The following is a 26,728-nucleotide window of genomic DNA, read 5'->3' as shown; positions in this document are numbered from 1 at the left end:
TTGGCATTCCTTGTACAATACTTACATTTATGAATGGCAGCCTTTTAATTATCCTCTATGTTTATCGTGGGCTATACAAATCTTATAAATTTTACATATAAAATATATTTTTAATGTATGACCACTGTTTTTCTGTATAAGACACATAATGCTGCCATGGACCATTTTACTTTGCTTATACAGTATCTGACCCTGAAAGAACGAGAGAATTAAACTGATTTGCTCAACAGAAATACTCTGATGGTTGTTCTTCCTACAGAGGGTATGATTAATGGCTACAAAGGGTGACTGTTCATAGATTTACATTTAAATTATGCAGATATTATAATAACCCCTCTGGGCACTACAAAATATACCATCAATGATATATGAAGAAAAATGAAAAGTGTGAGTACAGCTTTCACATAAAATAAGTAATAAATTTAACTTAACTTCTTCATATGATAAAATTGTACTCTGTCCCCAATTCTTTTGCCCTTGACTGACTTCCCCATGCATTCTAAGTGCATAAAAAAAACATTGATTCATTTCTATCAGTGTGATTCTTTTGGTTTTAGCAAATCTTTGTTCAATATTGTTGTAGTGTCGTATCAAATTGATTTCACTGAGTGTTATGAGAACTGACTGTGAACTCCAGTTAAATTTTGTTAAGTTTCATCCCCGATGACAGTTTATCGCACTTCTCTTTCTGCTAGTCACAATCAGGAAGAAATGAAATTTATGGAACATCAGTATGGAAGCTAAAGTTGACTCATGCTAGCATATATAGAAATGTCTGTAGTCACAGAAAATCATTTGGAAACATAGAAGTCTATATTAAGCCACCACAAACTCTATCAGTTAGCCAGTTATAAATAACTAGGTAACTAGCGCTGTATATTCATTCACTGGTGCAGCCATGCTGCTGAACATACCTGGCTATCGTAAAGTTAGCCAGTTACGTATATCTGGCTAACTTCAGGACAGCCCTTTGGCCAGACCAGATTTGGTTGGATAAATCAGCCAGTTAACTCTGAATATCCAGTTAGCTGGTTAATTTTTCCAGCCAACTTGACTCCTCTCTGATCTGCCCATTTTTGCTCCTGACTGTCTGGCTAAAATCTTAGACAGTTAGGTGCCATTTTGAATATCTGGCTCAATGTGAATATAACAAAAGAGATGAAAGTAGGAGGAATGGGAAAGATTATCTAAACACAGTTTATTATAAAATTCTTCTAAATGTAATTCCTAATTTTACAGGTCTGTATGTCTCTTCATAAAGTTTTTATTATGCTTATCATATTATTTGTATATTTAAATTATTTGGTTTTCTTCAATTTCAACTTTTTAAATGCAATATAGGATTGTATTTTAAAGACTTCTCAAACTCTGTGCTTCAGGAAAAGTATTTGAAAACTAGGACCCTTATTCTTTTATGAAAAATAATCATAATTCTAAAACATTTTATATTATAAACAAATCACATCCTGCTTTTGCAATATTAACAAATATAAGCTCTCAAAAAATGATTTTATGATTTACTGTGGAACGTGTGATCACATGTACAGCACAATATGTGGGGAAGAGAAAAACACAGCATTCAGGAAAAATCAATAGAATATTCAGAAGTTGTATGCAGTTTATTAAACAATAAATGAAGTTCCAACAAAACTGGTATGCTTTAATGCTATTTTAGTTAGTGAATTGAAGCCCGTCAAAAAACTATTGGGAAGAACAATTAATTGATACAAATGTGAATGCAAAATCTTTTTTCTTTACTGAAAAACATGTTGTTTAAAGAATGTTACTCCTGTGCACAATACAAATTTCATACATTTTCCCATAGTGACAATAAAAAGTGCTGATTGTTATAAACTGAACTAAACATAAAAAAAAATAACAATTAAAAAACTGGTCACAGTTTTGTCATTGGTATGTGAAGGTTATTCCAGGGACCCATCCATAGTTCTTCTTCATCTGATTGTGTCTGATCACTGTGCAATTCCAAAACCTCTTTGATGTCCTCATTGTCAACAACTGATTCCTGCTCTTCTGTGCTTTTCATTTTACAGTCCCCTAACCTTGTTACGAGATTTTCTGCCCCCATTGTGCTAGAGGCTAGTGAGATACTAGATGGTCTTGTGTTCAGTCTATCATTAGAAGAAGCCCCCTTCGACAATGTGTTCAATGGGACATTCTCCTCATGTGTCACTGCCAGCTTGTCCAGTTTCTTGAAGTGTTTCCCCAGTCTTGAAGGGGATGTGACTTTTAAGTTGTTGGTGAGGCAAATGCGACGAGTTCTAACTATGGACCCATTCTGAGCAATGTAAATATTGCCATTGACATTGTTTTGAATATTTGGGTGGCTAAGACGGTTCCTCTGAGATTCTGGAGCACTGTCTTCTCCAGTTGAGCTGGTTTCATATTCTCGATCAACAACTAACTTTATTCTTTTCTTCCTGGCCCACTGTTGAACAGTAACAGAGAAAGTTCATTAAATTAACATAAAATCTAGTAAACAGGTTTTATTTAGCCTTCTTATATCAAAACACTAAAGAAAATAATTAAGGTAGCTTTCAAAAATGCTTGCTATCTTCAGGATTATTTTCAATTACAATTTAGCTAGACTGTAGCTGAGAATTAGTTTATAGTTAACTTAACTGGCTGGTCACTGAGTGGCTTACTGAAAATTTACCCCTCCACTCAGAGGTTGTGGTAGGAATTTAAAATCATGAAGTATGTCTGGCTAACTTTCTAGATTAGATGCCTAAATTTAGACACTAATCTTTTTTTGGAAATGTGCCTCAGATGCTAGAATATATTTCATGAAAAACACCAGATTTTCAATATCACACCACCTTTATTAATCTAGAAATTCCAGAATCAGCATCTCTCCAAGTCCAAATCAGGTTGCATTAATAAATATTATTATGGTATAGGACTGGACCAAATCATAACTACATATGCTTATGTGGGGAATAATTTTCATCTTTCTAAGATGATTTTCTAGTCACATACTTTACTGCTTTGAATTACAGTACCTGTATTTTTAGTATCAGAACTTTGTTTTTTCTTTGGGGATCATTAGAAATGATTCATTGTTATGTTTTACTTAACAAATAATTTTCCTCCATTCTCAACAGAGTTAGTGAAACCCACCGAATCAAGATACTGCTTTTAAGCAGTGAAAGTAGCAAGTTTCTATGACCATTGCAATAGTGGAACAGTAAACTAGAAATTATCATTTTAGAAGGCAATTTTGAAATTGCCCATCCTTGCATGCTCTGAAAGCATTGAAGAAGGTGCAAACTACATGCTGGAGAGTGCATGCAATGATATGAAAATGCAATCACCATGTGTACTGTCTCTTCTAACCCTCCCACTTTAACTCACAATAAAGAGGCAATAATCAAACCTGCATAGAATAGTTTGATTATAGCCCCCATAATGTATAAGAAGAAAACACATTCAGAAAATACAGTTTCAGTTTATGAAAGACAAATGAAACACACATCTATAAAATGTGTGCAATAGATATTCAGGTGGCTGGTGAGAAGGAAAATTATTAAGGTAATGTATCTAATATTCTTCTGGCTTCTAGAAAAAAAGCCCACCTGAGTTTCTTATGGGTTTTAACTAGAGGAGATTTCCTTCACATAAATCCTGCTTGAATACCTTCTACATCTTTCGGCCTTGCCTGAAAAAAATCTCTGTTCACTTTCATGTAACTGGCACTTGGCACCATATAGAAATAAACCCTATTTTTATACAGCCTCTATTTGTCAGATTCATGGGGGAGCTTGTTTCATCTGAAGCCTTCCATGAAAATCTCTTGTAGTATCATCAGAAATCAAAATCATTCTTACACAAATGATAAAAAGCCTCTTTAGAGCTTCTGGACTCTTGTGAACTCAAGCACCTGACCTAGAAGTTCACTCTTTTTTGTAGTGGTGATTTCAGCTCACACAAATAGTAAGCACCAGGTCCAAGTGACTTATCCACTTTATATTAGATTACATCATAATAAAGTAGTGCTTCACACGTCATAAGTTCCTGCTTAAGGTGGTATTGGACTTCCATAGTAATCTGTCAATTATCTTTCCATTATTTTCGCCTATTTCACGTCTATAAAGATGAAAAGGCCGATCGTTCAGGGCTGTCACTTCATATCTGGAGTAGACTCAAGCCCAGAGAAAGTCCAATTAGCATTTTGTTTCTTTTTACCATAATAAGCCTAGGAGCACAGTGACAAAGAGCACCGTTTCTAATTGGGTAGCAAATTGCATTCCTTCTGTTTTACCCAGGCAGGCTTATACTTAGAGGATCATGTCAAGATCCATAATGTATGAGCCATGACAGCAGTTGCTTATCTAAATCCTGACTCCATGAAGGAGATTTTGAAAGCTGAGATGAGAAATTCAGTTCACACATTCATTTATAGCCCATATGTGTCTGGGCACAGGTTCCCAGGGGTGGGGGTAGTATGAAGAACTCTCCTAGGACCCTTTTTTAAATAATTTTGGGCTGTCTTTCCTATTAGAAAAATATAGAAAATGGTTGCAAACAAAAATATGTTCTGTTTTTCGGTGGTTCTTGCTGCCTTTCCCCCGTTTTGATGAGTCTGGCTTGTGTGGCTTAGAGAATATGCTTATCTTCAGAAGTTCTCTGAAGACAGTAGTTTCCCAGTCACTCGGACCCTCTGACCTCCCCAGTGAAGTTATTATCCCTCTGTCAAAGCTAAATACATAGAATGCAGGGGGATCCACAAGGCCCCTTCAGATTGAGAATAGCTATATGTGGGCATTGAAAAGCTTTTGTCTTTTCAAAAATCTCTAGAAAATCCAACCATTCAGGACTGAGCATAGCATATGACCCACTTGTTTGATTGGTGAACAGCTATCTTCAAAGAATATCAGTTACAGGTAAGTAACTTTGCTTTCACTTCAGGAAATTTTACCGAATTGCATGAAGGTTATTTATTAAGCTCACTGACATATTTTTAGGATCAAAGAAGCTCAAATATACAATAGAGGGATTTTCCCTGCAGCATCCACAGTTCATGTAAAATGAAGTCATGTCTATTGTTGAACATTCTGTGTCTATGGGAAAAATACTTAGTAACTGAGACCCATAATTTTATACCAAATATAGGGGCGGATTTTAAAAGGAGCGCGAACAGCCTACTTTTGTTTGCGCTCCAGGCGTAAACAAAAGTACGCTGGATTTTAGTAGATACGCGCGGAGCCGTGCGTATCCACTAAAATCCTGGATCGGCGCGCGCAAGGCTATCAATTTTGTATAGCCGGCGCGCGCCGAGCCGCGCTGCCTACCCCCGTTCCCTCCAAGGCCGCTCCGAAATCGGAGCGGCCTCGGAGGGAACTTTCCTTTGCCCTCCCCTCACCTTCCCCTCCCTTCCCCTACCTAACCCACCCGCCCGGCCCTGTCTAAACCCCCCCCTTACCTTTGTTGGGGGATTTACGCCTCCCGGAGGGAGACGTAAATCCCCGCGCGCCAGCGGGCCGCTAGCGCGCCGGGATGCGATCTGGGGGCGGGTACGGAGGGCGCGGCCACGCCCCCGGGCCGTAGCCACGCCCCCGTACCCGCCCCCAAAACGCTGCCGACACGCCCCCGAAACGCCGCGACGACCGGGCCCGCCCCCGACACGCCCCCCTCCGAGAACCCCGGGACTTACGCGAGTCCCGGGGCTCTGCGCGCGCCGGGAGGCCTATGTAAAATAGGCTTCCCGGCGCGCAGGGCCCTGCTCGCGTAAATCCGCCCGGTTTTGGGCGGATTTACGCGAGCAGGGCTCTGAAAATCCGCCCCATATTCAATACATTTTTAATTTTGAAAGAGTGAATTTTTTTTTAAAGATTTTCTTCATATCGGGGAAAGTATTGCGATTGCTGTGCCAGTCCACTGAATGTGTGGAAATAAGGGTCAATGAACAAGTTTATAAGTAATAACTTTTTCTTTGACAAAAAACCATATATCTGTGACTAGCTTTCAATAGGTCAGTCTGGAAACAGCAAAGTTACATGGAGGTCACAAGTTATCTGGCTAAATGACAACTTTTCAAATACTGGGCCACTTGTTTTGCTAACTATAGCCAGATAACATGTTCTGGGCGCATTTTGCGGTGGATATAAGTTATCTGGCTAACTTAGCTGATTTTCAGTTGTAACAGGCTTATCCCGGGATTCATTATAGCGGAATGATGAGCCGTGGCCAGAAAAGAGGCGGGGAGGGCGATAGCAGGCAGCCGGCTGCATCACAGCAGTGAATTTTCACCCACCACGGTTGCAGCCATGCTGCACACTATTGCCCCCATAGCGCCGCTGCAAAAGGTGGTGTTATTTCCGGTGCTACCACCGGTGATAATGTGTTAAACATAATTGCCCACAGCAGCACTGGCATAAATATATTTTTTACCCCACCCAAACTCTGTCCTAACCCCTCCCCCTTCCCTCATTTAAATGGTAACTTTAGAGCAGGTCTAAAGTTCTTCCACTTTGTATAATTGGATAACTTGCTATTATCTGGATATCTTCAAAGATATCTGGTTAAGTAGCACTCTACAGCCAATAGATAAAAAAGGATGTAAAAGGGGTCTGTGGCCTGGATTCCCTTCTTCCCCCCCCCCCCCCCCCCACACACAAAATGTTCATTAAATGCCCTGCTGGGTTGGGCACACCCATCACCAAAGCCTTCCTAAATCTAAAATAAATGTAGGGTCTGTAGATTGGACTCCCCCATCACCTTCCCCAGTTCTGTTTATAAATGCAACTTGGGCAGTCGTTTCCCCACCCTTTATCCAATTGCAATCCCAAAGTCCAGAGCCGCTGCTCCCCACCCCAATCAGAAGTGGGGTATTCCCTCACCTGCTCCCAGTGCTTCCAGAGCTGCTTTGTCAGAAGTAGTGCTATAAGTGCAAACTACCTGTGGTTTATATTTCCAGTGGACCCCACAACAATTTTTTTTTAAATTAGGAGGGCTCGGGGGGGGGGGGGGGAGGAAAGGTAGATGAATGACCCTGCAGGCCCTTTTATGAAAACTGGGAGGGGGAAAGCACCTTTGCATCTTCTTTCTTTTAACTATATAGTGCTACTTAACTAGGTATCTTTGAGGATATCCAGTCCAGTAGATAGTTATCCAGCCACACAAGGCAAAATAACTTAAAAATCTAGCCAGTTATATTCAAACGTAGCCGGTTACGTTTTTAAGTTATCCGGCTACATATAGCTGGAGAACTTTAGGTGAGTATATTCAGCAGGATGTAAGTATATCAAAGTATAAAAGTGGAAGAATTGACAGGGTTGAATGGTTTTCTAAAAGGTCTGGTTAATTCATTTTTTCTGGGTGTAAGGTTGTAAAGAAATTTAGAGTTTTTAAACAATATTTATTAGCAAATAAAATGTTATTTTAGCTGTAGCACCTGTTTTGAACAGATAGAAAATGTATCATATTATAGCACTACAATTTTGACAAATTTAAATTTTTTAAAAATATTTTCTCTTGTTTTGTAATAATCTTGAACATGATTGACAATATTAAAATGACTGAAGTATATTTAATTTTATTTATAAAAACAGCAGGTGCTGGCTCTGACACAGTGATAGCAGGAAAGATACTTCCATTGTATTATCATGTGTGTTAGGCCTAGAGAAATTTGACTACATTATAGAGTTACAATACTCAGGTCCATGGGGAAATGAGCAAGGGAGAATGATGCTACAGGGCTATCCCTGCTGGTTAAAAAGTGTTACTGCAAGATTCAGTCTTAGAGGAGACTTTGATCAGCAAAGGCACCTGGGTTATGCAAGCAGTCATCACAGAGAGGAGTTAAATGAATCTTTCATAAATATTGATAGGAAAAATTGATATTGACAGTATGGTATAGATAGTATATTGTTTTTTTGACTACTTTTAGAGAAAACACAAAGAACACAGCAAGCAAGATCACACTTCACAGCAAATCTTCCACCTACTGTTTTCTCTTTAAAATGATGTAGAGTCAGCAGTAGCCTCAGAATCTGAAGTTTCAGTGTTATCATCAGTATCAAGTTGATGGTGTTCAGAGGATATCTTATTGCTTAAACTCCTGCTACTAACACTTGCATTAAAGCTTTGTAAATCAGAATCCTGAGATGCATCAGTTGCATTGGACATAGAAGCACTCAGAGATCTTTTTATCCCACTACTGGCCTTGGAATCAGATGCACTCACTGAGCTTTTTATCCCACTACTGGCCTTAGAAGAAACCTCATCTTTATCATCTTCTGTATCAAGTTTCATATCACTTTGAACACTAGTTTTTCTACTGTATACTGTCCTCTGACTAAGTGAAGACTCTGTGGATGAACTTCCATTGCTGGCTATATCACTGTCAACATTATCATCATCATCACTAGCTGACTCACTGCTTTGAATGCCTGACTGTTGACTGGATATGCTTTTATTTCTTTGACTCATGCTAGACATCCTAGACATTGTTCCTGAACTGATGCTGTCATCCAACTCATCCTGGCTATGAGAACTTGCTTTGCTTACATCATCTTCCTCATCCTCCTCCTCTTCAGATTTTTCTTCTGTTGTATCTTCCATTTCACTGTAAACTGTGGACAAGGAAGCTTTTGATTTGTAACTAGATTGTGAACTACCTTTATAGCTCCCACTTTTTTCACTGATTGATGCTCTAGAGCTAGCTTCACTACCAGAATATATCTTACTGGTTTCTGAAGTACCTCTGCTATCTTCAGATACTGCATTAGAATGCATACTCATTGACTCTTCATCATTTTCCTGTTCAGAAGGTTCATCTTCCTCTGATCCCTCTCCACTGCCTGATATGGATTTGGTTTCCTCCTCAGACTCATCTATATCATCATTTTTTTCTTCATCAGAATCCACAGTACTCTCATTGGTTTCATCCTGATCTAATGTCACTTTTAGGTAATCCTTATCTTCTTCTTCTTGGGATGGAGCAATGCTGCTCCTAAATGAAGACTCATCATCAGAAAGTTGTGATGCCCTGGATTTTGACTTTTCATCCTCATCTTCATCAGAGGCTTCTGTTCCCTCTGGCTCACTTTCTGCTGTGATACTGATTGAAATGCCTGATTTTGTTTCATCTCTTTCAGAGTCACTCTCTCCTTGAGCTTCAGAATCCTCTTCTATCTCACTACCTGCTGCTGAACTTTTGGTATCAGAGTCTTGGGTTTTCTGGCATTCCTGAAATTTCCTCGATGCATTGATGCGTTTCAGAACACGACTTAATTTCCTTGAAGTTGAGGGCTTGTCATCTGCTGATTTCTTGAAGTAGTTTCCTTTGATAACTATGCTGTCTTCACTATCTACTTGGCGACCTGATATCAACTTGGCATAAGTGGAATCTTTACCACTGCTTTTTACTTTCTGAAGAATCAATGGGAATATCTTTGCTTTCTTCCATGGTGATTGTCGTGAAATTTGACCATCTGGTGGTTCAGATGCTTCTCCAGATTTTTGGGTACTGACTGCTACTCGACTAAGCTGCATAACAGCTTTTAGTTTTTTTCTTCCCTGGTTGACCTTAGTATCATCTTGCGAGCCTGCTGCATTTTGCTGGGATCTACCTCTTGGAGCTCCTGGCCTACCTATAGCTCTACCATCTATTTGCCTCCCTGGTATCAGGCCTCTCCCTCTCATTGGAGGACCTCTGCCTGGTATTCTCCCCTGAAAATTATGAAAATTGAATTAAATTAATATTATAAAAAACAGAAAAAATGCAAACATTGTCTTGAATTCATCCAGTAAAAGAGATGACATTTATATTTTCATACTAGCTCTTTTCCTCTGACCATAGTAGCTTAAATATATTTTCAGTTCAAGAATTCTGCATCTTCTTGGGGACTCTTAGAATTTATCTAAAGCATAACAGACTGAAACAGTGAAATAACAATGAGAATATTCATTAAATTTCAAATTTTAATCACTTTTCCATTACATATTAACCCATTGCATCATGTTGCATATTGTAAAGCACAAGCTCTGAGCTTGATATACTAACCCATGATATTTACCATAGGTTAGTCATTGTTTTGTGTGCAGTATTTCTACAGATACTAATTAGTTCAAAATTCCTAAGCATTTATAGTTAAATTGTGGAAGAATTTTTTTAACATTGCCACAGCCAAGAACTTTGCATGTTTCTGATCATAGTAGCATAGCATGAACCACTGTGGTCATTCAAAGAGGCCTGTACATTGTCCTTTCATTCCTCAAATGTCATTAAAAGTATCTGATTGACTTAGTGGCCTCCCCAGCAGACAACCATTCCCCATATTGGTGCCCACTTTCAAAATGGTCCCAGTTGATCTCAGAAGCAACTATGAAACATGAAAATGAGCTTCTATGGTCATCCAGTGTTAATTTGAAAGTGTGCACTGATGGGGTAGGAGAGAGTGAGGATCTCTCTTGTTCCCAGAAGACCCCTGGCCATGGGATATGTTTTTGGGAGAACACGTGGTTATGGATTGACAATTAACAGGGGTCTTATGTGTTTAGGGGGACAAGAGATTGGATCTTTTTCTTTTATGGCCCGCCAGGGGTATGGGGTCTGGGTTGGGGGGGGGGGGAGGGGCACTAACACCACATGTACATTTAATACTTGAGGAGGGAGACCATGAATGGACTGCAATGCTACTTTAAATTTCCACAGGTGTTTGTGCAAATTGCCAAGGCCCAGCCAGGATAATAACTGCATCTCTTGAAGTATAGTTACTTTTTTGTGAAATCAGGACACAATTCCACTTTTATATACCCATTTTCACTAAATGGCACATGCTGCTTTGCATGTTTTTGCATCTCAGAAACTCATTAATGTGCCATTTGAATAAACTTTTGTATCTAGAGGACTATGCACGGACATTTACCACTGTGAAGCACAATTTTTATTTATTTATTTTTACAAAAGATGTTGTTACCAAAAATTTCAACCAAAACATCCAAACTGTAATGTTTTTGTCTATATGTGGGTGATCTGTGAAAACCTTCTCACATGAACATTTCACAGCTTAGTACATTGACATCTTTGTATTTACGCACTTTCGTTTACTAGGAACAACATTGTTTTATTTGAAAATTATATCTTCCAAATAATGAAATGTATACAAATTCTTGTTTCATTTACAAAGAAATTTGAGAATGCCATATACCTTAATGCTTCATTGAATGATTACCGGTATATGGATTGATAGTATACAATTCATTTAGAAAATTGAAATGTTGGAAGACATGATTAGCCATATGAGCACTGTGTATTCTTAAAGCTGGCACTAAATTAAAGTAATTAGGGAAAATGATAGCATCTAACTGAGATCTCATGGGGTAATAATAAGTGTACTCTGGGGCCAGCCTCAGCAGGAGGTACATTTCCAGAGTCAACCTGTTTCAGTGCTTCATTAAAAAGTATCCTTCAATCCCACAAAGAATAAAGTGAAGTGCTTGAGAGAATAAGAGACTGTCACCAGACCCCAGCATAAGCAAGAGAGAGACTGACATGAGAATCTTTCAGCCTGAGGAAGAGACATTACTACTAAACATTCTAGTCTGAGAGATATGTCTGGGTTCATTGGCCAGGGAGAAGAGCCTCCACTCCTGATTCATCACCTTCTTCTGTACACATCGTATACTTATAAATGTGTCTCAGCTTCCCTCCCTGCATTTTGGGTAGTGGACAGGTTGGTTGGTGCCTGCATCACATTTGTAAATAAATAAAACAGGCAAAGCTTGGTTGGGTCTTACAATGTACTATGGTACTTACGGTGCTCTCTACCTGCTCTTGGTATTGTCTGCCTCCCTGGCATAGATGCTTTATCCTTGGTGCACTCCTTGATTGTTTGGGGCGAGGGGGGGGGGGGGTCAGGAGCAGATCTATTTGTAGCACTACCTTGAGAAAAATGACAAATAGGTACACACGGGTGGAGCTATAATTCAGGGGAGGGTGACTTTGAGGATCCTCACAGTGCTGCTCACTTCATGGACATGTATGATGGAAAGGTAGAGGGACTAGTATTGAGTATTGACTTGGAATAGGAGAAATCAGGGACTGGATATTCACTTGTGGAGAGATCAACAAGTTACACAAGCAGTATAGAAATGAAGAGGTCAAAGCTTTGATTCATTTGAAGCATTTTTGTATTTTAGAAAAATGTGTATATATGGTAATGTCCCCCTCCCCCCCAACACACACACACAATTGTGTTGAATTATGAACCATATTAGCATGCAGTACATCCAATCATGTATCCTTCTCCTGTTTTGTTACAGTATTGCAAGTACTTGTAATTGTGCTGTTTTGATATTCTGCCGCGATCTAAAGCTTTCCACTTCCTTAGCAGCTGAAATAAATTGTTAATCTCACCACATTTAAAAAGTCAGGTTAGTAATTCTAACATTTTAAATTCATTCTGAAAAGTTATTTTCTATTCATTCTGAATGATTGTATCTTTATATCTGAACAAAGCTAAACCTCTAATGATCCTGGTATAGACACTGATAGTGTAAGAAGAATCTAAAACTATTTCATTCCTAGAAAATGGATTGACTTTAAAATACCTAAGAGAAATAAAATGTGTAGATTTATTTATATAAAAAAACAAATAATACTCACATCTCCATCTGTTGCTGGTCCATGTGGACTGTAATAATAGCCACCATCATTTTCTACAACAACCTCACCATACTCATCATACATGCCAGATGGAGATAATAATCGACGGCGGCTTCCATACTGAGGCAATTCATATCTGGAAGAGAGATCTAGAGCTTAAACATCAGAGGGCAAATTTATACAGTATAAACAAAATGACAGATGAAAAAAATGTTTTGTTCCTAATAATTATAAAATATATAACAAACCAGATAAGGACTATATCATATATTTAGAAATATTTAAAAAATGTTTTTTTATTTACTCATATATAAATGTTAGTTAATAAAAATATATTTATATTAAAGGTAAATTTTAGTTATAATTCAATAAAATTCAATAATATATAGAAAATTCACAAGAAGTGCCCACTTAATAAAGACAACATCATAGATCTTCTTACTTCAAAGCAGCTTACATATTTTGTTTTCCAGGGGACAGTTAAAGTAGTAATTATTTAAAACAATTGATCCAGAAAAGTGGCAAATCAAATGAAGTACTACTTTCTTCTTGAATTGCTGAACCAAGCGGGTTCTCAGTCCTACGTCAAAGCAGTTCCTCCCCACGTCAAAGCAGTTCCTCAAATGTTTTCATTTGTACCTTGGCCCAAAGTGACTAAGAGGCCGTCGGGCTATGGTGGAGCCCATATCACCACGGCCTGAAGTGACAGCCTGTCAAGGCTATGGTGGAGTTCATCCCACTATAGCCCGAAGAGGAGACTTTGTGTGTGTATGTGGGTGTGTGCATGTCTGTGTGAGAACTTATGTGTCTGTATGTGAACTTGTGCGCTTGTATGTGAGCCTCTGTGCAAGTGCGTGACTGTGTGAGAGCTTATATGTATGTGAGAGACTGTGAGTTTGTATATATGTCTGTATGAGACTAAATGCATGAATGTCTATTTGAGAGGCGGTGTCTGTGTTTACAGCCTTTGTGTGTGTATTGTGTGACTGTGAGCTAATACTTGTGAGAGCCCATATGTCACTCTCTGGCTCTCACAGGCTCCCATACACAATCCCACACACACATAATTATATGTGAGGAGAGAGAGCCTGTGTATCTGAGAAAGAGGGGGAGTGTATGTGAAAGCATTGCAATGCTTTTGAGAGAGGGAGTGTATGAAAGAATGAATGTTAGTATGTATTTGTGTATGAGTGAAAGAGAGAGAGAGGGAAGATAGTTTACACAACCCTACCTCCCCCAATCCACGTCAATCTCAGAGTGACTAGAAATAAAAAAAGAACCCAGGTATGGAGAGCAGGAGATTTTTTAATCCTTATTAGTTTTAATTATTGGATATAATTTTATGTTTCTATTGTTTTGAAATATTTTATTGCTTTTTTGGGAAATATTAGAACATTTTTTAACTAATGGATGTGTTATGACTCCTGTCCGCAGAGTTTTCCCCGCAAGCAGGTCTCCCACCTTTCCTGCGCTGCTCTTCCCGTCACGGCTGAGAAGCCGCCAAAGAGATGCTGTCGTCTTCTCTTCTGTCTCGTGGCAGGGAGCCGCTGAGGCTGCCGCTCTCCGCGGCCCGAACTGTCACCCTGCTTACCTCCCAAGCGGCCTAGAGGCCACCACTGCTGCCGCGGCTCGGACTGCTGCAGTCCCTCCTTAGTGGCAGAGAGCCGCGAGTCTGCCTTATCTTCAGCAGCACCGCTGGGGCCTGTCCTGCAGTCTGGGGCCGCCTCTGAGCTCTCCTTCGCGGCACAGATGCCACCAGCTGCTTCCTCCTGCTTCAGCCTGCCTCTAGGTGCGTGGCCACGCCTCTTCACAAGATTTAAAAGGCCCACGGCCGGATATGCCTTGGGCCCCACCTGATGACTGTTTCCTGTTTGAGCCCTATAAAAGGGCTCTTATCCACTTCTGCCTAGCCTTGCATTGGAGTTTCCTGCTCCTGGAAGTCTTGTCTTCCAGCACTCCGTCAAGTCTTCATTCCTTGTTCTTCATTGGAGCTCCATGTCCTGTCTCGCCTGAGTCTTCATTGCTTCCTGTGGCTTCCTGATGTTCCATGTCTTCATGTTCCGAGGCTCCTAGTCCAGGCTTCCTGATGTTCCACTTCCTGATGTTCCAAGGTTTCGTTCCTCCTTCGCTTGTTCTGAGTCCTCTTGACCCTCCAGCTCCTTTGGTTCTCAAGGTAATACCTTGTTGGGGTAAATCTGTCTCATCAGGTCCTGTTCTCGTCATTGGAGTTTTGTCTCAGCTAATGCTGATAAATTCAGAGTTCAATTTATTATGAGTTTTACTTAACCTGTGTGTTAAATTGAACAGGAGTAAAATAAAAAGAACTTTAAATGGAAAAAACACAGTAAAATGTGAATTGACGTGAAAAATCCACACTAATCCAGAAATATGTTTTAAAAAGAGTATTAAAACAGGAGTAAAGAGGTAAGTGCTTGAAGTTTGAAGAACTTTGGCCAAAATGGCCTTGCATGTAACAGTGGCACTAGATATCCCAACTTGGATATGGCCATTTGGGAAATTCATGCTAAGTGACGAAGGGTCATATCCCAACTTGGATATGGCCATTTGGGAATTTCCCAAATGGCCATGGCCATTTGGGAAATTCATGCTAAGTGAAATCAAAGAGTTAAGGGCATGATTTGTCTGTAAAATAATGCACAACTTTTTTTTTAATGAAATGAAAATGGGCTCATTCATCCCATTTTATACTTTAATTTCAAATGAATGCACATCGCTGGTAGGAAGTTGTCAGTGAGTATATAAGATTTTCCCTCAAAACACCTTAAAGGATCGGCCACAGCTGTCTGTACTGGTCCTCCTTAAGTCCCAACCCAGCAAGGGATTCTGGGCTAGAGTGGATCACATCAGACAAGGGATAAGAGACCTGGGCCCAGAGGGTTGGGGGAGGCCCCGGAGAACAGAGAGGAAGCCTTCTTATGAGAGGACAAGTTGCAATTTATGTTTGAATACTGTCAGAACAGCAAGGTGAACTGTACCTGTTTTTCTGTTTTGCTTTCACTGTAAATAAAAGTACAAGTAAAGAAACAGCCAGAATCTGGCTCCTCTGTTTTCCTGGTTGTTTCCCAAGCTGCTACAGTTACCAAGTTACCACAGCTGTTTACCAAGCTGCCCAAGTTACCACAGAAGTAAGAAACTTTCTTTCAGCTTGTGGAGATTGGAAAGAATCTGGATGACTCAGGAGTCATTAGTGTTAGGCAGTTGGAACAGGGGAGGGGGTGCTGGATTGGAGTCTAGAATGTGTGTGTGAGTGTGTGAATGTGAGTATGTGTATGTGTATGTGAGTGTGGTGTGTGTGTGTGTGTGTGTGTGGGCAGGAAGTGATCAGAGTGCCAGGATTTGGGGAGGGGGAGGAGAGGGGATAGAACTTCTGGTTCTGGGTGTGTTGGATCATGTTTTCAGGGGATAATTCCCCCCATGATAAATAGCTTTGTAACTTTGGACCATATGATGTAGGAGAAACTCACATTCTTGTAATAAAAGGAGCATAATACCTGTTACTCTAGACATTATAGTGCAGTAACATTCCAACTGTAACTTCATTTACTGAATCAGCCCCTTAACTTTCTGATTTATAAAAAATGTGTCCTAAAAAGAAAAGAATGATTAACCAGGCACCTAATATTTTGTTTTTCCAATGTATCATGAAGCAAGTTTCTTTTTTTCTTATTTTATGCAGAAGTTTTGACAGATCAATTACATTTATAAAAATAAATCTTTTAATGTTGATTTTTTTATGTAAGAGAAAATAAAAATTTACCCATGTTCATAACCATAGTAATCTTGTCCATAGTATTCTTGGCCAGGATCAATCCCAGACTCCATAGACAATTCCTGGCAGACAAAGGAGAAAAATGAATATATTTAATGACCATATTGTTTCTACTGAAGTTTCAATGAAATAAGTACATGAAGTCACAGCTGAAAAGGAACCTATTGAACAATTGTACTTAATTAACCAATATATTGTTGGAAGTAAAACATTTTTTTTCAATACCATTAGACTAATAGAAATTATAAGTTAAATTCTTGTTTCCAGTTCAGCCTTTGTAAAACTTACAGAGGTCAAAGAAGCAGACAATGCCAGCATATTCTACTTCAAAATCAATATTTATTTCCATACTAATAGATTTATCATTAATTTATCTTCTTTTATGAGATTCCCAAGTCTAAGATTAAATATTTGTACAGCATCTCTGCAGATCTTCTGTATTCCAGTTGTCATTTCATTAGTGTTAATAGAATTAATTTGACATGAGGATAGGATCAGTTAACTGTGTATCTCATTTATATTTTACATAAAAAGGGTAATTTTCAAACAGTTTGCATAGTGGTAAAGTCTGAGTGTTCATTATAAGCACAGACTTTATTAGTATTTTCAAAGCAAACGTATGCACATAATTTCAAGTTGAAAATTCTCAGGTAATTGGCAATTTGCATACTTTACACTGTATAAATTTATACCTGTTCTTCATAGGGCATAACTTTTCTGGCGTGACTTACCTGCATACTTTTAAACATCATGATGTATGCATAAAGGGGTCGATTTTAAGACCTGCATGAGTGCGTCCATGTGCACAAGGTTCCCGGCATGCACACATGGACGTGCCGATTTTATAACATGACTGCGTCACAATCGGCCAGTCCCCAGTTCCCTCCCAGTCCGCTCCAATTAAGGAGCGGACTGGGAGGGAACTTCCCTAACCTTAATTCTACCCTTCGTCCCTCTTCCTCTCTCCTCCCTATCCCCTAAACCTACTCTAACTATCCCCAATTTTTTTTTTTGCATACATATTGCTCCTCTGGAGCAGAAGTAATCTCTGCTCGTGCCGGCTGCTGGCATGCACTTCTTTGGGGCAGCATTGAATGGCGCTGTCCCGGCCTGCCTTTTCACCCCTCCCTGCCCAGAACATGCCCTCCTGGCCCACCCCTTTCTTTGGGACTGGCATTTTGGTGCGTAACGGGGATAACACGCGTGGCTGGGCCCATTGTAAAATATGCGTGCAGCGCACACAAAGCCCAGCCACAAGCATAACCCCCATAATTTACACTCATGTCCCTTTTAAAATTGGGCCAATAAGTTCTAATGCTGCCCCAATATTGCTCCTTAGAATGCCTTTCTGCAGTTTCCAGAGAAGTACTCACCATAACAGAGTTACCCGCATGCACAGAGCTCTGGGTTATTTTAATATAGCCATTTATGCTCATAAAACCCAGTTTTATATGTATAAATAACTTTGAAAATTGCTCCCATAAATATTAAAACTATGATAGTCCATCTGATAACATAAATTTGATAATTCTTCTTTAGTACTCTTTGGGAATGGAAGCACTATCTCCATTGAAAAGATGTTGCACCCCTCACACCAAACGAACCAGCAGCTAACTTAGAACAGAGTCAAGAGCCAAGTCTACCATTCCATGTGTAGGTAAAACATGCAAAAAGATAGTTTTGTCAATTAAAGCCAATGGAGTTTGCTAAATTGGGATTTCTAAAGTGTTGTTAATTTATATTCTGACAATTCCTGGAGTATTTGACATACTGCTGTGAATTCCACTAATATCCACTTGTAGGATCAGATAAAATTAACTTTGTCCATGATGTCTGCCCCAAGCAACTGTCAATATCTTGCTTCTTTTAAGAAGATGCCTAGGCAGATGCAGTGAATACTGTCTGTTGCTATTAATAAATACTAAGATAAATATTGGTGCAACTGGACTCTAGCAGTAATCTATTCCCCTTACAAAAAGCATGCTGTAACAGTTGTAAGACACAGACATGAGAATGAGAGCCAAAAAGAATTGAAAGAGCTTTTTAATGTGGAAAGAAAATTGAAGTATTTACCAAAAATAAAATGAGTTACTTCAAGTAGTTAAAAAATATTTTCACCTACTTTTTTTTTCCCCTTCTCAATACATAAGGAAATGAACCCAGCAAATATCCATTAAAGATGGAACATCAAACAAAGTAAATGCATTTTTAAAGGTAAGCATTGCAGAAGAAATACTTTGCTACCTCTGGTCTGAGAAGAGAAGGCCTCAGCAATTGCTGTTGCTGCCAAAGAAAATGGACATAGGAAACATATTTAAAAGCAGGACAGAAAGAAATGTGCAAGATGTTTCTCACAAATAAATGTAGAATAATTAAAAGGGGAAAGTCATCAGCTGAACAATAAGGAAATGGAAATGGAAAATATCAATTGACTGATTACATCATCCAATGCCAACGACTGAAGAAAATGCTGCCGCTAGAGCTCACTCTGTCCTCTAGAGAGCAGCACTGTTTTCTTTTTGTAATTCAATAAAAATGTCTCAGTTTTCTACAAGAAAGTATCTTGAAAAAACAGAAAGCAGTAGTATAATTGTGTCACTATATTATTGACTGAAATGTGAATATGAGGGGCAGTATATTCCAGACTGGAGGCTGGGTCCCTGGGACCTTGGTAACTGGTCTCTACAGATAAAACAGAGATCTTGACTTACTCCCCTACCCAAACAGAAACCAGTACAAAAGAGGTATGAAGAGCAGAGAATGAGAGTAGAGATTCCTTGTAAGCCAGGGACAGAGCTCTTTGTTCTCAGTAGCCATGAGAATGGTTTATTGGAACCAGGAGATGGGAGCAACTGGTGCTACAGACTACAGTTGTACATTTAAAGGGAACCCGAGACAGGACATTAAACTCATTATTATTTAATTCAATTTAAATATTAAAAGAGAGAGGAATTTTGTTGAGGCTTAACAGGCTCAGCCCAGCCCAGCCCAGCTACAATTATTTTAAGGGAAGGCTCAGACCAATCTATGTGCTATTTCGTAATTTTTTTTGTTTAATTTCTTTTTGTCCCTCCTACTTTCTGTTTGTGGCTATATGCTATGTTGTCTTACTGGTAAATAAACCCTTGTTTTGGATAACCCTACACTTCAATATTCACCTAAAAGAGAAGCTGATACCTTTCTGTGAGAGGGCAGAGAACCCAAGCTGGAGCCTAGGACTTTACAGTGTACTAATATGTCTCTTATGGGCAATAATTTATTCTATATTCAATCATGTGATCTTCTCTTAAACAATCAGAAATTATTTTACAAAGCAAATGTTTTGTAAGTATAAATGCATAAGGGGGTAAATGTAAATATAACCAAAGGTATCTGGGTGAATGTATATATAAATGTACCATAAGTGAATGTACTGTAAATATATCAAGATACTTCTAGCTTTATTAATTGCTGGTAATCTACCATTAAAATATATACAAGCTGCACATTTATACTGACAGTGCATGGACAAATAGGTATTTACCACAAAATATGGAAAGGTAAATTCAATCTGCATACCAGCAATTTGCACACAGAAAGATTGACAGATATCATAAACAAAAATGGACATTTTAATTTTGAAAACTCCCATTTATAAAGAAATGTAGATGGAATAATGTGATTTATGTGACTATAAACATCTTTTTTTCCAGCTATCAATTAATTTTTTTGTTTCAAAATGTTTATTGAGAAGCAAATACATGTAATAGTGAACAAAACCAAATATAAAGCTTATATAAAAAGGAACAAGTTCTCCACATTTTTATCAGCATGAAAGTTATCAGTAATATTTTAGGTTATAAATTCTGAAATTTATTTTAATGTGAGCCTCAGCCCCTTTTACAAATCCTCACACTTTTTTTTTTGTCAGTTGAAAGGAAGTTGTAGATTAGAGATAAGGCTCAGGAGTAAAATTAGAGAAAATTTCTTCGCTGAAAGGGTGGTGGATATAAGGAACTGTCTCCTAGTAGATGTAGTGGAGGAAAAAAACCAGTAACAGAATGTTAAAAATCATTTGATAAGTACAAACTATCCTTAGTTGCATAGAAGTGAAGGGAAAGAGATCAAGAAGAGCCTGTAGGAGGAAGTAAACTGGTCGGTCTAGATGACCCTTTAGGTTCTTATCTGGTGTCATATTCTATTTCAGTCTTCATTAATCTGTTCATGTGTATTGCTGTCTGCATTCCAGATACATTCTATCCCTTCATGAACCACACAGAACCATGGCCTATCACCCTTCTAGTGAAAATACCCTAACTACAAATTAAATACTCAATCCATCCCCTGGTTTGAACAATTATAGGTTGATTTTATTACTATCCACATATGTCTAAAGACTGTAGGTACATTTTAGCCCAAATTTTCTAAGCAGACCTATGAGTTTAGGTCTGCTTTGAAAATCTGTGGATTCACCATAGAGTGAAGGGTTTGGCAACAAGCACAGGGAAATTTACAGAGGGAGAACACATCTAAAGGACAGTCATCAACACCTTCAGGTACAGAGTGCAGAGAGAGACAGTAAGAGAGTGGCATTAACACAGCAAGGCTCTAAACCAAGAGAGTGGCAGGCCATGAAAGTCCAAGCAACAATGGCCCAACAAGCCAACAAGGAGGTTGATATTCAAATACCTGCTTATCTGGATAGGAAGGATTTATACAGATAAGTGGTGACCACTGAATATCTGGCTATGTTCAGCGGTTGCCACTTAGCTGGATAAGTGGCAGGGAAAGGTGGTAGGGGAGGCTAGAGTATTGTTAATGTTGACAGTACTGCGTAAAAAGCCCACTTTTACCTCTGCTTCATCCCCTCTTCCCCTCAGTCTCTGGAACTTCCATTCTTGTACCCTAGCCACCAACTTCTCTTTCCAGTATGCCCAAATTGAAGGCAACATTCCCTTTCACTTATGGATGAAACAGGGTGGATCCAGCTGGGAGAGGGGTATGAACTGATTTTGGAGTTGGAGCTGCAAGGAGCCCACAATCATCAACATCTCTGGTGCCAGTCTCTATATCTGCCCGAAATACTTTAACTTCTCCTCTGGAATATTGATTAGGAGGATGACCTCACTCAGGGACACTCTTGCTGAACTCAGATCTTCTGTGGTATCCTTGAAGGACTAAATGACTTGAAATGCCATGGGACAACTCATGAAGAGATGTCTGATTTTCCATTGATATGTGAAAATCTACTTGGTGCCTATATCCTGAGTAAGATGATGCAGAGTTGCTCCAACTGCTTCCTGCTTCTTATAAAGCTCATCCTGCACATTCTGGTTTAAATTATCTGCTATTTTCCTGCATGGCTTTATCAGCATACTCAGGACAAGCTGCTTCCTATCTTGGTCCCTAGGCCCCAGGAAGTCTCTTATTATCAGATGCAGCAAATGTGCAAAACTCCTGATACCACCCATCATTCAATTATCTGGATATGTTTGTCACCATCTGAAACAAAAAAGTGTGAAGCACAGTCCATCTGTACCCTGATAATGAGCCCCCTTCCACCTTCTCCTGCCACAATCTGCCTCATCAAGCTGCTACTAGTGTGCTATCAGGGAGAGGTAAGCATGTATAATAGTTTGCCTGGTTTAGATATCTCTTGTGAAATGGATGCTACTCTCCTCCACTATGGCCAGCTGTGCCTGCATCCACACATGTACTGAATGTACAGCATAGAGATCAACCACCTAACTATTGTCCTTAAGAGAACTTATTATTTTGAGGTTAAGACAAGTAATAGTCACATAAGTTTGATGTTCTCAACCATTCACAGGGATTGGTCATCCAGGGCAATTATTTCCTTATTGGTCTGTGTTGGAGAAGTGGACCCTTGAACCAAGGAGTAGTTGGTGCTGCTTGTGGGAGAAGCCCCCACAGGTCTCCTCCATTAGCAGGAAAGTCCGAGCTGGGAGCAGAGGCTAGCAGGAGCTTTGCCAATACCAGCCCTTTTCCCCGCAGGTTGAGCCTTTGGGTACTGGGGCCGGCTCGACTTAGGTGGGTCTCTGTGTGGATGATCCAGTGAAGAAAAGACCAGGCAATAGCACATGAGGTAAAGTCCGGGCCAAAGGTCGGAGGCAGGTGGCGATACTCTAGTCAGGTCTAAGCAGAAGGTCAGAAGCTGAAGATCCGTCCGGAGTCAGAAGCGAGGGAAGGCAAGAGCATGGGTAAGTGGGAATGCACGAAGACTGAAGTCCCAGAGCACTGAAGCACAGCTCAGGAGAGCGAAGAGTCTTGTTGCCAAGGCAAGCTCTGACTGTCAGATTCCTGCCACAGGCCTTTAAATCTTGGAGAAAGGCATGCGCGCGCACGTAGGGATGCTCCCAGCCCAAAAGGCGGAAGTGCAGTGTTGGTGAGGCAGCTTGCCCCGGGGAGGGCTGTCACATCAAGGACAACATTGGGAGGAGATGTGGTGCAGCATCAATGCTGGCTCCCGGCCGTGGCCAGGGAGTCCGGGGCTGCTTTGGTGGGACGGCAGGAGGTGAGTGCAGCCGACTGTGGGGCCCTGCATTTGGTGTAAGTAACAGTCTGTTTACCACTTTCAATTCTACCTGACTCTTGATCAGGGATAGTAATGTGGACCACCATACCATCTCTATTGGACCACCACCACCACCAGCTATATTGTAGCGTTCCACTCTGAGGGGCGGATTTTAAGAGCCCTGCTCGCCTAAATCCACCCAAATCCGGGCGGATTTAGGCGAGCAGGGCCCTGCGCGCCGGTGAGCCTATTTTACATAGGCCTACCGGCGCGCGCAGAGCCTCGGGACTCGCGTAAGTCCCGGGGGTTTTCTGAGGGGGGCGTGTCGGGGGCGGGCCCAAACCGCGCGGTGTTTTCGGGGTGTGTCGGGAGCGTTCCGGGGGCGGGCCCGGGGCGTGGCTACGGCCCGGGGCGGTCCGGGGGCATGGCCGCGCCCTCTGGATCCGCCCCCAGGTTGCGTCCCGGCGCGCTAGCGGCCCGCTGGCGCGCGGGGATTTACGTCTCCCTCCGGGAGGCGTAAATCCCCCGACAAAGGTAAGGGGGGGTTTAGACAGGGCCGGGCGGGTGGGTTAGGTAGGGGAAGGGAGGGGAAGGTGAGGGGAGGGCAAAAGAAATTTCCCTCCGAGGCCGCTCCGATTTCGGAGCGGCCTCGGAGGGAACGGGGGTAGGCTGCGCGGCTCGGCGCGCACCGGCTATACGGAATTGATAGCCTTGCGCGCGCCGATCCAGGATTTTAGCGGATACGTGCGGCTACGCGCGTATCTACTAAAATCCCACGTACTTTTGCTGGCGCCTGATGCGCCAGCAAAAGTACGCCAAATCGCGCGGTTTGAAAATCTACCCCTGAGGGAAGGAATTGGAGGAGAGTGTCATCATGGGAGGCAGACATCCCAGTCTTCCAAGGACAGTGATTTAAAGCATCACTCCCATCTGCTGAATGGTGCCCTGCCAACTCACTAGGGGAAGAGACTGGAGGGTCAACACGGAAGGAAACCTTTTCCTTGACTGTGGCTTTTCTTCTCTTTCTGCTGCTGCTTTAAGTGGAGAATGGGATCCCAAGATTAATACAAAGTTCCCCTGTAAACAACAATAACAGATGATGTTTTAGCAAATGATGCTGCATAAATTGTCTGAAAGATGGCCAAGTACCTTTTTTTTACTGGCGTCTTTTCCACAGTGAATTCATTTTTCAAAATGATGATCATCCATAACTAAAGTACCTCCATACCTGTGATGTGTTGTGGAATCCCCCTCTCTGACTGCTTGGGTGCTGCTGCTGGGGCTGCAGTTGAGTGTGGACCAGAAGGAAAAAGACCAGGATTCTCTCTCACACTCTCAATTGCCTGTTGTTCCTGGGGAGTGATTGTGGGCCTGGCAGGATTGTTTACTTCCTCTATGACTATGCTAAACACCTGCTGATGCTCACCAGATATCCTGCTAGTAAATGTAACTAGGTTCTCCAAACTCTCCTCGTACTAGATTTTCAATATTCCCTTCCTCTAATTCTTCACATCCCTGACATGATCCTTTCGAATCACTATTTTTCTAAAACTCTGGTCAGAATAGGAGTGCTCTGCTTGCTTTGGTTGATCCTCCTAGGATGCACCTGATGCTGCTGTAACCTCTGGATGAGATAAAACCCGGATACTTGCCCCAGAGGCACTTAGAAATAAAATAGACTGTATTTTAAACTAGTTCTCCATGGATAGAAACAGGGAAAACTTCCTTTTCTCCCAAATAAGAAGACAATCACTGAGTAAAGCAACTCAAAATTGAAACTCCTCTGCATCAGGTCAATGACTGATCTATCCACTGGAGGTGAGGTAGAGAGCAGCAGAATCGTCCTTAACTCTTGCTCTAACCTTACACAGGGAATCTTGAAATCCTCTGGGAAGGGGCACCAAGGCTCTCTCATGGAAGGTTTCAAAAATAGATTCAAATGGGTAAATAAGCCAAAACAGCTCAGAAAAAATGCTGAGGGTAACTCAGGAGAATCCTATTATTAAGTTAGCAAAAATAGAAACAGGAGACAGGAATATCCTTCCTTCTGAAAGATTAACAAAAAAATCTACAAAGCAAATCCACACCATAAGATGTTGCAGGGATTTATATACTGCTAGAGCATGTAAACCTAGTCCTCTAGGGAACTGTCTCCCCACAATCCTAAACCCTACCTTATTGTATCTGAGATGAAGAGGAGACAATAATGGAATCATGGAAGTTTATTATATATGTTTGTTCACCACATTCAATGCGTACTCTGAGAAGCTGGGCAGAGAAATATCTAATCCCCATCTAAGATTTGTATTACATGAAATTTAGTTGTATCAGAAGGGGGTTTTTTGCCATTTGAAAAAGTCTTTACCAGGATGTGCCTCTTTGCTGCTGGGACCCTCTGTGATATCAGCACTTCCTTGTCTTCTTCCTTTGGGCTGCTTCGTTGCTGGTTTTACAGATGGTTATCATCAGCAGAGTTTAGCTCGTCACTGTTGGTTTCTAGTTTATTTATTTATTTATTTATTTATTTATAACTTTTATATACCGGCATTCGTTAAAAAAAAACATCATGTCGGTTTACAGACAACTGAGAAAGGAAATTACAATGATAGATGGAGGAAGGATAGGAAGTTAAAAGGTGACAACTTTACTGTAGAGCCAACGGGCGCCACAGTTATTAAATGAGATTACATGTGGTTAACCAGGTTGGACATAAATTAATTATATACAAGAGATGACAAAGTGGGGGGTAGCGCGGGGGTGGGGGATGAAGCGCATAGGGGAGGCGGGGTGGGGTAGGAACTGTACAAGGGGGCAGGGGGTGGCAATGGGAAGGAGAGGTGGTGACTGAATATCAGGAAGCCATAATATGGATGGGGTGGTGAGGGAGGGAGGGTGTGTAGGGGGGCGGGGGACACTGTACTAGGGAGAGGGAAATAATGAGTGTTGAGGAGAAGTCAAATGCTAGGGTTGAGAGGCGTTGGGATAGGCCTGTTTAAATAACCAGGTCTTGATTCCTTTTTTGAATTGATTAAGTGAAGGTTCTAGTCGGAGCTCAGTGGGGAGGGAGTTCCAAAGGGTGGGGCCGGCGATGGAGAAGGCTCTCGCTCTGGTGTTTGTGAGGTGAGCAATTTTGAGTGAAGGGGTGTGGAGGGTGCCCGCAAGGGAGTTTCTGGTAGGACGGTTGGCCTGGTGGAAGTGTGGCATATCTTCGATCCAGGGGGAGTTATTTTTATATAGCGTGTTATGTATGATAGTGAGTGTTTTGTATTGAGAGCGATAGGTGATTGGTAGCCAGTGGAGGTTTTGTAATATGGGAGTAATATGATCAGTCTTTCTTGAGTTTGTAAGGATGCGAGCCATGGCATTTTGTAAGATTTGGAGGGGTTTGATTGTGGAAGCTGGAAGGCCTATTAGCAGTGAGTTGCAATAGTCAAGTTTTGATAGTATAGTGGTTTGCATAACAGTGCGGAAGTCATGTGCGTGGAGGAGAGGCTTAAGTTTTTTGAGGGTTTGGAGTTTATAGAAGCCCCCTTTTAGGAGCGATTTGATGTGGGATTTGAAGCTAAGTTGTGTATCTAAGAGAACTCCTAGATCTCTGACAGTGGACGGAGGTGTGAGATTTTGTGAAGTGTTCTGTTGCAGTTGGTGAATGGATAAGCTGGGTTGATTAGTAATAATTAGGATTTCAGTTTTTGAAGTATTGAGTGCAAGGTGTAGGTTGGAAAGGAGGGCGTTGATAGATGTAAGGCATGTCTCCCAGAAGTGCAGGGTTTCGTTGAGGGAGTTTTGGATGGGG

At 40.8% G+C, this 26,728-nt stretch overlaps 1 protein-coding gene across 1 annotated transcript in view; it reads right to left on the bottom strand.

Moving 5' to 3' along the window:
- Positions 1-1,267: 1,267 nt before the first annotated feature.
- PCDH15 (protocadherin related 15) overlaps positions 1,268-26,728 on the bottom strand; it is a 2,056,285-nt gene continuing 2,030,824 nt past the window's right edge. Inside the window, exons 35-40 of the mRNA XM_029609778.1 lie at positions 18,663-18,701; positions 16,407-16,480; positions 12,629-12,764; positions 8,349-9,690; positions 8,089-8,252; positions 1,268-2,446 (exon numbers count right to left, since the gene is read on the bottom strand). Coding sequence (XP_029465638.1) covers positions 1,895-2,446; positions 8,089-8,252; positions 8,349-9,690; positions 12,629-12,764; positions 16,407-16,480; positions 18,663-18,701 — 2,307 coding nt within the window. The 3' untranslated portion in view covers positions 1,268-1,894. The remainder of the gene's footprint in view (positions 2,447-8,088; positions 8,253-8,348; positions 9,691-12,628; positions 12,765-16,406; positions 16,481-18,662; positions 18,702-26,728) is intronic.

The sequence above is a fragment of the Rhinatrema bivittatum genome, chromosome 7 (assembly GCF_901001135.1).
Source record: "Rhinatrema bivittatum chromosome 7, aRhiBiv1.1, whole genome shotgun sequence".
Classification (NCBI taxonomy): Eukaryota; Metazoa; Chordata; class Amphibia; order Gymnophiona; family Rhinatrematidae; genus Rhinatrema; species Rhinatrema bivittatum.
This window is presented reverse-complemented; position numbering and strand designations above follow the sequence as displayed.